Raw genomic sequence first — 12,632 nt, 5'->3', positions numbered from 1 at the left:
GATTAGATGTTTAGCTCATTCGAATTGCAAATTGTTTGTTGGGCAAAACCGACCTGATTGCTATTGATTGAATAGATCTGCTATACGGAGGGATAGCTATAAAAATAGTACACATTTATTGCCAATATTACACTGCCTTTCAGCAAAATTCTTAGCTCAAAACTGGAATATACTCTCGACTACACTAGATGGATCAATCAGTTATCAATTTGGCATGGAATTGGATCCACTATCACTACCAGCCGCAAGCTTGGAGCCATACAACTCCTGAGGGGTGGGTATGTCTTCCACAAAGAAGTTAGCTGGGATCAGATGGAACACCTTGGACATCACATCGTAGAGAATGTTTTCGACCGTTTCGACGATCAGCGGTTTGAGGGCCTCGTAAAAGTCCCGCCAGTTGTCGTTGAAGAACTGATTGGTGCTGCGCTCCACCTCCGGGCTTCGGCCGTTGAACAGGTTGTCCAGTTCGGTGTGCACTCGGGAGAGCTTTAGCTGGACACGCACGGACGTGACATTGTCGAAGGTGAAGCCGCCCTTCTCATACAGCTGCGTCTTAGTTATCAGCAGTATGTCCAGATCCTCTATGGAAATGATGTTCTGAGTTCCGGGCTTAGTTTTAAAGTGAGAACACTTACCGATCTCTATGAATATATTGCCAGAACCACTCAGTGGTATGAGCAGAATCCTTCCGGCCATTTGGTACTTGCCATCCAATCGCATTTTGGGCAGATAGATCTTGGTCTGCCAGCTAAAGTCCTTCTTGCTGACACTAAATGAATCACTATTGATGGAGTGCTCTTTTGACTTGGTCCACCCACTTACCGGCTCTCCTTGACCTTGGTTTTTGCGAACCCCTTCACCACAAGCTCTGTGAGATTGGCTCTTATGGTGGCCACCTCATTGTTATCCTGCTTGAAGACTATGTCTCTTACCCGCATGGGATCGAAGGGACCAAAGCTTTCGACTACCTCCGGAATCCCGCTGTTCATTTGGTCCAGAAGTTTCTGCACGCTGTTCGTCGAGCACTTGGTGAAGCCAGGCTCGTAAATTCGGCACGAAGGCAGCCAAGATGCTGTGGATTCGTTAGAGTCCAAGTAGGGATGACCAATTTGAATGACAGGACTTACGCTTCTCCGTGTAGTAGGCGACGGCTGCCACCATCACATCCAAAGCGATCTCATTTAGGCACAAGATGGCAATTAATCCACTACAAAGCCCAAAAGACCTACGGCCATGGCGCGTGCTGCTGCTCATGCTACTGTATCTTTGCACTTCTGTATCTAATATCTTTATTTGCAACTGAGACAGCGGCTCAGAGTTACATTAATCGGTGTCACGACATGCAACCGACTAGCTGGCGGCAAGCTCTGGGCTTCAGTTTTATTCTCATTCAGCGAGCATTCAAGATCATAGATCCGAGATCCAAGTTTCGAGCTGCGACAGCTCTCAACTGGGCGACACACAAACTCATTTGGTAGCAGCTTACAGCCATTTAGTTTGAGCACGAAGCCGGGGCTAAATGCATCTGGTTGTGTGTTTAATTTCATCTATTTCCTGTCCTAACCGCCGGTTACAATATTATTAAAAGTGAGAATTATATTACTGTGTAGGTACTCGTATTATTATAATGTTACATTAATTCTAGCGTAGTATTCCCTCAGTGGAAGTCTTTGATGAAGTAGCTGGCTGGAACATAGGCGAACGTCTTTTTCATGCGATCGAGGAGTACGCCTCCGACAGTTTGCTCGGCAGCAGGACGTAGCACCTCGTAGAACTCCCGCCAGTTCTCGTTGAAAAGCGTGTGGGCACTGTCCTCCAGGGGCTTGTTGCCCCCGAAAAGATTTTGCAGCTGGATGTGGAATTGCTTGATATCACGGAAGGAGATTTTCAGACTGTCCACATCCGCGAAACCCCCCTCGGGTGTGACGCGTGGCCTGCCCGCCATTTCCAGGTACAGCAAGGCTTTCTCTGCGGATTGGAATAAGCTTAAAGATGGTCTTACAGTTGGCTAACTAGTCTTACCAGCTTCAAAGTAGCCGCTGCCACGGCCATTGAGGTTCAGGGCAACTACATGGCCTTTGAGTTTGTAGTCGAACTGGAAACGGAGCTTCGGAACGAAGACCAAAGCCTTCATCACGTAGTGTTTGGGGTCAAAACTAAAGAGTATACGTTTGCTTGGATTAACATTTCACCAGTAGATGAAGCAGTAGTAGATCCTACCTGGCCTCCTTGATCACTGCTTGGCCAGCTCCAGTCACATATACATTCTGCAGATCAGCATTGATGGCTATGGCTTGGCTAGCATCTTGCGAGAACTTCACTCTCTTGATATGCAGAGGATCCAAGGATCCTAACGCATTGTAGCCAGGTATGCCGTCCTTCCACTGATGGAAAAGCGCCTGCAAGTTCTGAGCCAGGCAACTATTGATGCTTGGATCGCCCACAACGCACGGTGTAAGGAAATCAGCTGCAATTAATTGGTTATTTGGAGACTGAGTTTGCGTAGAATCTGCGAGAGTTTCTTACGTTTCTGGGCTAGATATTTTGAGCCATTTGCAGTGGCAGTAAGTACAACCAAAATGATCAGAAACTTGGCGATTTTCTCCAGCATCTTTAGACCTTTAAGCTAAAACAGTTTGCACGACTTCAAGGCACCGAACGAAATGCGATTTCGGTCTGGAGTCTTTGTGTTTTATTCAAAATGAAAGGCCAAAATCTAGATCTTTTGTATCCATTTCATTGTTTCGATGTTTCATATATATTTTAGAAAACATCTTTATTCTCTTTTTTCGGTACAATTAGTAAGTAAACAAGTTTTTCAACATTAGACTTGATGTGGTCGTACAGGGTGTCCAAATGAGTTGTGGCTTGACATCTGATCTGCTACCCTCTAACCGAAAATTGCACTCACCTTGATGTGACCCTTAGGCCTTTGACTCCACTCTACTACCTTAATTGTAATTGGCCAGATTCTCTCAAGACCTGCTTCTGTGCACACACGATTATATATAGATATACATATATCTCTATTCCATTCTAACCTGCGATTATCTCACTTTCGCTAGAGCTTAACTGGTTTTACAAGACCATTAATAGATGACAACAACTGGTTGATTAGTAAAGTGAGTATCTGTGTGATTTTATAGATCTACTTAGGGGTAGTAGTAGTCGTAGATGGGTATAAATTGCCTCGAGACCCTTTGCTGCAAGTGATGATTGGTTGAGTCAAGTAAATAAGCTGGCTTAAAGTAAAGCTTATCAGCATTAGGCTGTGACCAAGGCTGCGGTTTTTAAGGCTAATGAACTCTCCCCAAACATTGGTTCTAGCTATTACTGATCAAACTGCTGGCTTGTCTTATGATCAGGCAAGTAATCTTTTGAACAGTTGCAGTTGTGGATCTTTGGTATTGGTAAATGGCATGCTTTTGCCTATGGCAAGCTTGCTTCTGAGGTAACTGACTCTTCTAGAATTCACGAGTATTATACCAGACATAAAAAAGATGACAAAAATCATCTTATTTTTTCTCATTTCTTTTGGCCCACTGCTGGCAACCAGTTTCCAGTTGCCAGAGACACAGGCATTGACTAGGTCAGTGGACTACAAGCCAAATTTTGTTTGCACTTTTTTTTTGACAGCTCAAGAGAAATGGCCGAAAGCAACACACAATTTATGTACATACTGGCTGTGGTGGCTGATGGAATTACGTTTAGTAATTGGGTGGCCGGCTCGCTGTAAGCTGTTTGCTGGTCTCTAGTCTGCCTGGTGATTGTAATCGATTAACGTCTGGCTAAGGGGAGAAGTGCTTTACATAATTGAAATACCTTACAAGTGCAGCACTTCCGTGCACTGAATGTCGACGTCTTGATAGAATTGGCATTCAGCGCTGTGCTCTGCTCTGCTCTACTCCGTTCTCATTGCGTATGCGTGAGCGGTGGGAGCATAAATTCTGCTCGAGCCAAGAATTCTGTATGACGACGGTTCACGCTAATAACCTGATTGGAAATTGCTTCTCGCCTGACTCCAGACCATATACTATATAGCCATACTATGGGTGTGTACGTTGAGTGTGTGAGTGGGTATGTGGGTACTCATACGCCCAGCTGGCTGACGGCTTTCGATTTCTATGCTGCATTCCATGGCAGGTCCAAGTCGGTTCTCGTGCCCCGACTTGAAGCGACTCCAAGTCCGAGGCACTCGCTTCGGTTTCGTTGTCGCAGCTGATCGCCGATCGCCCGACTTCCAGACTTCGGTTCACCATCGAAGCTTTAGCTTATTTTATTTCATACAGTGTTTTTACCCCTCTTGTTCCCCCTCCTTGGCGGGGCTTTGCGAAATGTTGCTGGTGGTATAAAAAGCGTTGCACGCCCTGATTTTCTTTCGAGTTTGTCGTTTCGTTTCGCAGAGTCTCGAGTGCAAGTGCAGAGGCATTTTCTATACCATTTTCATAAATCATTTTTGCAGTGTACATTGCGTGATTCGTTGTGCAACAGAGAGATTGGTGAAAACGATTTGGCATTGATTGAAATACCATAATAACTTGGCAAAATGATGAAATTGGTAAGACCCCGAACCCGACCCAGAACCTAGGCCCCAAAAGCCCTTGAAGTATGTTTACAATGCAGAATGTGTCTGGTGGAGTGTGGAAAACAATTTGCGCAGTGAATTTTTAGAATGCATTCATCAGTAAACCGGTTGCCAATGAGTCCGTACACCCCGCCCAACCCTCTAAATGGTGTTTGCAGATCGGTGCTTATGATAAAAAGTGAACTAATTGGTGGTTTATTGGTTCGATATGTCCTTGAGCTAATTCCCAATTCAATTGTTTCGAGATGTGTCATAAACAAAGCATTTACAGCTGGGTGTAGCCCGAACAGTTAAATAAAGACAATCTGATAAGCCCCAACATACTCTTTGTCTTTCATTCTCTTCTCTACAGTCCATTTGTTGGATGCTTTTGCTGTTTGCGGCCCACTGTGCGTATGCGCAGTATCAGGACTACACCACGCCAGTGCCCATCCTCAAACAGATCGACAAGCACAACGATGATGGGTCGTACACTTATGGATACGAGGCAGCCGACAAGAGCTTCAAGATCGAGACCAAGTACGCCAACGGAGAGGTGTACGGCAAGTACGGCTACGTGGATGACCAGGGAAAGGTTAGGGAGATCGAGTACGGGGCAAGTAAGCGTGGCTTTGAGCCCGCGGGCAGCCACATCAATGTCCCGCCACCGACGCTGAGCAACACCAATCCGTACCCACTGGGCCCCAACGAGATCGACGACGGGCAGTACAGGGAGGATCCAGCCGTCTATTACAAGGACCAGAAGTACAACCGCCCCATTGCAGCCAGCAAGTTCTCTCTGGGCGACTTTGGGCGTGGCCAGCAGCAGCAGCCGTCCTATGCTCCAGCGCCGCAGCCTGCTCCCCAACGTCCGTACTACAATCCCACCCCGCAGTACTATAATCCGCCCGCACCGCAGCCACGCTACTACCAGCCCCCGGCGCCAGCCCAGAACTACTACGGCCCACAGCAACAGCCGCAGCAGTTCCATCCAGCGCTGCGTAATCTGAACCTTAACACGGGATCCTACAGCATCGATTACACGGGCAGGAAGTAGACGGATCGGGGGATCAGGACAGCATCAGAGAGATAGCGACTGAAGTGTCCGAGGACAATGTCAACTTTTCATACTGCCAAAAAAATCAGTCACTCCGAATATCCCACACATCGGTTACTACTAAAATATACTAAATAAATGTATGTTCTTGTAAATGTGTAATAAACTGACTTTCGAGAGCCGAAGCGTTGAAGAAGTACGATCATTCGAAGTATCTCATTTGGCACTCAATTAAGCAAACTAGCACCAGGTTCCGCTTCAATTAGGCCGCCCCGAAACGAAGACAAAGGCAAAGCAAAAAGCCAACCCGACCATCGACCGTCGGCCAATAATCGTTAAGCCATTACGTCAACACAGAATGATCGGGTAAAAAGTTTTTGCCGTTTCGGATAGAAAACCAAAGTGGATTGGACCTCCGACTGGAATTTAGTGCACTTATGCAATGTGCTGGCCAAAACCACTTTCAAATGCACTGCCGCCAATGGCCTGACCAGCTGAATGCTGCCCCAAGCTGCTACTCTGCGGTGCTTGGTGGTGCCACATGGTGGTGCCATGCCTTTTGGGTGTGCAGGGGCGTGTACCTACAGTGGTTTAAAGTTCACAGATAATTGGGAAGAAATTGAGTTAATAGAGGTTCATTTGGTTTCCGTGTATTCCAATCAATCGTTGAAATCTTCAAATGGTAATAGCATCAAAGATCATAAGTACAAGCCTAATAGATTACGCTACTTAATAATATTGGCTTGCAAGAGATATTAATTTAATTGCATATTTTCCATTATTTTGTTTGCTGTTTTTGCTCACGAATACAAACTCTTCAGTTAAACGAATTAAATTTGAATTTAATTTCCATTCCACTGTAACTCTTTGGCAAATCAAAAATGTAAAACGTTTTGCTGCCAGTACCAGCGCAGAATCAACTCCAGACTGCACCTATTATAACACACACAAAGCAAATATTTGTATATTTTTTGCAGTATTTATATAATTTTGCAGAGCAAAATGAAGGTTTTTTTTGTTTTGTTTTTTGTGTAGCTATGAAACTTGTCTGGGCGCTGGTCTGAGCTCTGCTCTCGTTGTCATGACCAAAGAATTTCCTGTAAATTTGTGAGCTTTGTTATTTCTGACTTCTGAACAGCTGCTGCCTTTGCTGCCCACGTTTTGCCGGAGCTCGTGAAATACTTGTACAAGTGGAAGACATACTCATTGTACAGCCTTAAGTAGGGCGTTATTTTGTTGGAAATGTTAAAATGGATGGGAATATGGTAGCTGAATTAAGTGGACTCCTGTTTGCTTCTCTTCTGCGCAGTCCTCTTTGCTTCAGTTCTCCTTCCATCACTGCTGTGTAAGCTGGGACTACTTTATATGCTTCGTTGAAGATGGTTTTCAACGCAATAAATATGGAAATTTGAGTAGATTTAATGTGTTTTTTTCCGGGAGTTCCGTGAAGAGTTGAATCTATTTGCTGAAGGGTTGCTTCATTAAATACTACAGAAAAGTATTGCTTCTCTTCTTTAAACTCACTCTGCATAAACGAAGTTTTTTAGCAAATAACTCTCAAGAGTATGGCAAGTTCATGGAATATTTTATCACCAAGTACCACTATATTTTGCGACCTCCATCGGCCTTGAGCGAGCCAGTGCGTCTACGCAGCCGCACAAGTTCAGGTGCACGCCCAATTGCCTCCTCTCTCCCCTTCTCTATCTTTATCTCTCCCATTCAATCCATGGGAAAAACCTGACCAGAAACTTGTCTTTAACATGATATTTGTAACAAAGCAAACACACAGAATAAAGATCTTACGCACTTGAAGACTGGTACTGGTACTGGGACTGGCACTGTCACTGCCCTGCGTCATGGGCGGCGGCACTTGAAACCCAGATAGATAGTTGGAGAGGCAGCAGCAGTGGGAGCCGGGGGGACAGACATGGGCCCGGCGGTTTCCTGGTCTGGTAGTATGTGGTGCAGTGCAGTAACCAGTTTTTTTTCTCGCTGAACTATCGACTTGCAATAACGGAACGAGGGTCTGCCACAGTGTGTGTGGTGCGACTTGCTCAGTCATTAATTCCAACGGAATGACGACGGCAAGGCCACTCCAAATGGATGCAGAATGTTGCAGGGGTTGTCGTTGTTTCTTTCATTAAACGACAATTGCTGACATTACGCATACGCACGGTGTGCCCATAGGAAAATAACCACTGATTGATGACTTCTGTGGCTGCGTTTGAAATGCCATCCAATTGACCTCCAGATCCCACAGGGAGGCCACCCAATTGGGCAATGGCTTCTGCCTTGGGAGGATTGGCATTTGGCGTCAGATTCGCAACACTTCATTTCACTTCACTTTGTCGGCTTTTTCATTCATTAGCCACGTTGCCTGTCTGTGCTTCACATTGATTCATTTTTCACAATTTATGGGCCTAGTATTTTTGTGATTAATTGTCCATGTCCATCGCAAGGGTCGGGCCCAGTCGCGGCCCTATTGCCTGTTGCCATGGCCTCGAACTAGAGTTTTTCGGATGGCTGACAAGTATTGCCTGGATATTTGAGTGTAATTTGTTAAATTTATTAAACTTCTGCCTGCTTTTTAATGATAACAAGTAGTAATTCAATTTAGACGAGTTTTGTTATTAGTTTAGGAAGAAAACTTGAAATTACTTCGGCAAGCTGTGGGTACAAGTGCTCAGATTGGGGTTGGTTTGTTGCGGAGTGCTTTCTATGAGGGTTGTTTTGTCAAGAGAAGTAAGGGAAGGGAGTTCCATAATCTTTAAGTCCAGCTTCTGTTCTTTAAAGTTTCCATTTCTACATTAATCCAATGTCCAAGGAAAAGCTTGCAAAAGCACAGATAGAAGCTCTCTCAGAGAAGCTGTCCAAGCTCTCACCGCTCACCGCTCTCCACTCTCCAGCTCTCCCGCTCTTGATTGCTCTCTGTCCTTTTGCGCTGGCGCCGCTGACTTGTTGGTGAAGTTTTGTGGTGTTGCTGTTGCTGGTGGTGGTGTCGGTGTCGGTGTTTGGTCCGTTAGCCGTTGGTATTGGATAAATAAAAGGTTTTCCTCCAGCGGTATATAAAGCGAAATACAACAACCTGGGCGGCTCAGTCGGTCGGTCGTCGGTCTCCAGTCAATTCCAGCCTCAACGCGATCTCTCAGCTCAGCTCCCAAGACAACGCTCCACGGAATCGCTCGAGATTACTCCAGTGCCGCTCCAGTACCGCTACCCGGTTCATTAGAGGAATTGAAAGTGCTTTGTTGTCTTGGATTTGGATATCAACGAATTTTTGGGTGTTGCCCCGCGAAGGCCTTCTCAGATTGCATTCACAAAAGTTTTTAATCGATTCGAGATAGTTCCAACCAACGGATACAACTTCGGCAGACAACATGAAAGTGGTATGTGTGAGTGGGTGGATGTGGGTCTGTGGGTGACTGGATGTGTGGGTGGGGTGATTGGTTACACATAAAGCACTCATAATAGCAAAGGTCACACGATGGAGCCTGGCTCTTGGTGCTAAATGGTGCTTGGTGTTTGGTGCTGAATGCGTGGCACTGTAGACAGGGGGCAATCAGGTGCTGCTGCTGCTGCGGCTGTTGTTGGTGCAACGACTCCAGCTACAGCTCGGGCTCTGGAGGATTACGTCATTGGATTGCGGCGAGTGTTGTGTAAATATCGCATAATTTGCTATGCAAATCGAGTGAACCGTTAATTTGCTCCCAGCCCCCCGATCGCAATTGTCGAGCAGCCAGCCAGCCAGCGACATTTTCCAAGCTCTCTTGTCTCTGGCACCCAATTTGGTAACTGGATTTTGACATAATTTATGGACGAACACAGCTCGTTTGGCAGATTCTTGGGAAAAGAGCACAACAACAACAACAACAAAAAAAGAGCAGGGCAAATAGTTGCAGGAACTTCAATCAGCGAAAAGTTACACTAACAAGCTTGGTCGGCGTAGACTGTAACGCGATGCAATGCGATGCCCATTGCCCCTTCATTTGCCCCTCTGCTCGAGCGCGAAAATATCAAAGGCAATCGCTGGAATCCACTCTGGCTCTGGTTCACACGCGGTAGTCAAGTTTTTGGTCAGTTGGTTTCTGTTTCTGTGCCTCTGGTGCACTGGTGCACTGGGTCCCCGTCCCCATGTGATTGTGTCCGACGCCGACTACGACTCCATGCCAACCAGCCAACCAGCCAACAGCTCTGACTCTGACTCTGTCTGTCTGTCTATCCGTCTATCTTTTCGTCTGGCTGTCCGTTTGCAAGCCAAGGCTGCAGCATGTGGTGCAGCTCTGTGGATAGTGAAAGGTTTTGGCATGCGGAATGGTCGAGCAAAAAACAGCTAAAGTCCGAAATGCCAAACGGGAGTACATAAGAGACAAAAGCACCTCAGCTCGATTCTTGGCATCGAGGTTTGTTTGCTGTTGGCCAAACTGTTGCCAGCAGCAAACATGGAAGGACTTTGAGTTGTCGTCCTTCTACAGGACAGGGAGCTAAACCTTCTGAAGTGGGATTGGCACTAGTTTCAGGCCGGAATAAGCAGCAGCTTTATCTCTATTGTATAGGTTGCAGGCTCTCTCTGGCTTAGTGCCCGTCCATCTCCCATCTACCGTTACCTGTCGTCTGGGCAATTTCATTGGCATTTGCCTGCCCCGGCTGCATCACTCGAACATACTTGCAACACATTTCCCTGGCGCTTGGCAAGTGTGGGAACTTTGCCGCAGCTTCACATAATTTCTGTGCCTGCCTCTTTGTTGTCCTCCGAATCTGCCACCGCCTCTGGATTACCCAACACCACACAGCTGGCTGCTGTGTGTGTGGGAGTCAGGGGGCTGCCCCACGAAAATTGGCATTCCTCTTCCGTTTCGTCTTCCATCTTCGGTAGCATTTCTCCATGGATTATGTTGCCACTGCCACTGTTTGTTGGGTATTCAATTAAACCCTGCCCATATCGCGTGTCACTCTCCCTCTGGGTCTGGGCCTGGGCTCTGGCTGTGACTTTATGCAACTCACATAAACGGGTATATCTGTGTATGGTGTGCGGAGTGTGGTGTGTGTGTGCGGAGGGGGCTATCGGTTCCTGCTTGGCATTGAGGGTGTCATTGGCCGGCAACAAAAGTGAAAGGCAGCCTGACTTAAGACTTTTGTAGACATCGTCGCCGTCTGGCATTCTTTGCCGTCAGCACTGTCAAGGTGTTCCGCTGTTCCAGGAAGAGGCGGAACTGGAGGACTGGGGCGGATGGACTGAACGGGTGGCAATTAGCGAACCGGTTACCATTTCACCAGACTATTTGCTTCGTTTCCTTGTAGCTGCAACGTTTGCTCTTTGTCGGCTGTCTGATTGGCGTGGGGCTGGTGGGTGCCCAGGACTATCAGGACTACCAGGAGAACACACCACGAACTTCCCCAGTCCGCCTGCGTCCTTCTAACCAGGCAGAAGTGCCAAGACCCACGCCAGTGCCCATCCTCAAGCAGATCAACAAGTAAGTCGTCCGCCGAAGCCCGGAGATGATCTTTCCCAGTAATCACTCGAATCTCCCACTCCTCCTCAGGCACAACGAAGATGGCTCCTACACGTACGGCTATGAGGGAGCCGATGGCTCCTTCAAGATTGAGACGAAGCTGGCCACCGGCGAGGTGAAGGGCAAGTACGGATATGTCGACGAGACGGGCAAGGTGCGAGTGGTGGAGTATGGAGCCAACAAGTACGGTTTCCAGCCCTCAGGCGAGGGCATCACTGTGGCGCCACCCACTCTGGTCGATGAGACGGCCAAGGAGGAGCCCGACTATGCGGATGAGCCTGTCCAGCGTCCACAGAGGCCATACGTACGCTAAGAATATATTTTCAGCCACTTTCTCTTCTAATTCATTTGCTTCCCCCGCAGCGTGTTCAGCAGCAGCGTCCTCAGCCACGCCCACAACCACGCCCTCAACCGCAGCCGCAGCCGCAGTATGTCCAATACGAGGAGGAGGAAGTGGAGCCTCAGCCCCAGCCGCCGCGTCGCGTCCAGTATGCTCCTCAGCCACAGCCACAGCACCAGCAACACCACACGTCTGTGGGTCCAGCGCCACCACGGCTCCAAGTGCCGGGAGCCCAGCGCACCACCGATGTACTGTACTCCCCGCTGCAGCGACCCGCCCGTCCCGGTCCCGAGCCCGACTATTCCCAATCCCAGAGCTTCGGCGATGGACCCTCTAATGTCCGGATTTCCCGTCCCGTCTACGCCCTGCCTCCTGCCTCGCCTTCTCCAAGCAGTGCTCGTGCCCAGGGCTTCCTGGCACCTGCTTCCGGTGGACGTCCGCTTCTGGAGCCCGTCGGTTTTGGTCCCTCTCAGGCGCCCGTTGCCCGTCCCGTGCAGCAACAGTCCAGCTATCAGCCCCAGCAGCAGTCCAGCTATCAGCCACAGCAGCAGTCCCAGCCTCGCAGTGGTGGAGGCGGCAGCAGTCTTCTGGATCAGCTGGCCCGCGACTACGCCCTGCCCCAAGGAAGTGCCCAGCCCCTGCACGACATCTCTTTCGGCTACTACTGAGCAAAAAATTGGTTGTCATGGCAGTCACGGGACGTCGGCTGCCTCCCAGTCCTCCTCTTCAACACAGAGATTCCTTGCTTTTAGGTCCTATCCGCACAGGTGCACTCTGCCCCTGAGATTTTCTAAGCGATAATTAAATCTATTATTGATAATCGAGGTGATTTAGTTTTATTGAGGATGGGCACTCTTTAAGATGCCATAGATGATGGCTGTAATTCTTTCGGCATCGCTTGCTTGAAAAAGATTGTTGGCTGGGATATCGAATGGTAGGAAAAATACGTTTCTGTGGTGTATATTGCCTCTCTAGAAATTAACACAATTTAGACCCAAGTTTATTTTGTGGACTTGGAGTACGATTATTAGTCTGATTCGGTATTTCTGAACAGTGCTAGTCCTCTGCTAGTATATTTTCCAAAATTCTCTTTCCTCCCAAAAATCAGTCTTGATTTAAAAATAAATCTTAAAATTTCCTTGGATTTTTTATGGATTT

At 47.6% G+C, this 12,632-nt stretch overlaps 4 protein-coding genes and 1 long non-coding RNA gene across 5 annotated transcripts; 2 read left to right on the top strand and 3 right to left on the bottom strand.

Moving 5' to 3' along the window:
* Positions 1-83: 83 nt before the first annotated feature.
* LOC4801139 (uncharacterized) lies at positions 84-1,359 on the bottom strand. Its single transcript, XM_001358241.4, has 4 exons — positions 1,131-1,359; positions 826-1,075; positions 639-772; positions 84-584 (listed from the first exon to the last, which is right to left on the bottom strand). Exons 1-4 carry the CDS (start codon positions 1,255-1,257, stop codon positions 205-207), a joined length of 891 nt encoding a protein of 296 aa, XP_001358278.3. The 5' UTR covers positions 1,258-1,359; the 3' UTR covers positions 84-204.
* Positions 1,360-1,519: 160 nt separating this feature from the next.
* LOC6897068 (uncharacterized) lies at positions 1,520-2,678 on the bottom strand. Its single transcript, XM_033384721.1, has 4 exons — positions 2,530-2,678; positions 2,224-2,470; positions 2,026-2,159; positions 1,520-1,971 (listed from the first exon to the last, which is right to left on the bottom strand). The coding sequence occupies exons 1-4, from the start codon at positions 2,612-2,614 to the stop codon at positions 1,661-1,663; spliced, it is 777 nt and encodes a 258-aa protein (XP_033240612.1). The 5' UTR covers positions 2,615-2,678; the 3' UTR covers positions 1,520-1,660.
* A 1,695-nt stretch (positions 2,679-4,373) lies between these two features.
* Cpr97Eb (Cuticular protein 97Eb) lies at positions 4,374-5,823 on the top strand. Its single transcript, XM_002137215.3, has 2 exons — positions 4,374-4,561; positions 4,941-5,823. Exons 1-2 carry the CDS (start codon positions 4,550-4,552, stop codon positions 5,622-5,624), a joined length of 696 nt encoding a protein of 231 aa, XP_002137251.2. The 5' UTR covers positions 4,374-4,549; the 3' UTR covers positions 5,625-5,823.
* Positions 5,824-6,220: 397 nt separating this feature from the next.
* On the bottom strand, positions 6,221-8,203 carry LOC26533443 (uncharacterized). Its single transcript, XR_004470558.1, has 3 exons — positions 7,432-8,203; positions 7,149-7,361; positions 6,221-7,089 (listed from the first exon to the last, which is right to left on the bottom strand). It is a non-coding gene; the product is annotated as an uncharacterized lncRNA (long non-coding RNA).
* Positions 8,204-8,646: 443 nt separating this feature from the next.
* On the top strand, positions 8,647-12,298 carry Cpr97Ea (cuticular protein 97Ea). Its single transcript, XM_002135689.3, has 4 exons — positions 8,647-9,010; positions 10,923-11,095; positions 11,165-11,438; positions 11,498-12,298. Exons 1-4 carry the CDS (start codon positions 9,002-9,004, stop codon positions 12,140-12,142), a joined length of 1,101 nt encoding a protein of 366 aa, XP_002135725.1. The 5' UTR covers positions 8,647-9,001; the 3' UTR covers positions 12,143-12,298.
* The last annotated feature ends 334 nt before the right edge of the window (positions 12,299-12,632 follow it).

Source organism: Drosophila pseudoobscura, chromosome 2 (genome assembly GCF_009870125.1).
Source record: "Drosophila pseudoobscura strain MV-25-SWS-2005 chromosome 2, UCI_Dpse_MV25, whole genome shotgun sequence".
Classification (NCBI taxonomy): Eukaryota; Metazoa; Arthropoda; class Insecta; order Diptera; family Drosophilidae; genus Drosophila; species Drosophila pseudoobscura.
The sequence above is the reverse complement of the archived record's forward strand: the minus strand, read 5'-3'. Positions and strand labels throughout refer to the sequence as shown.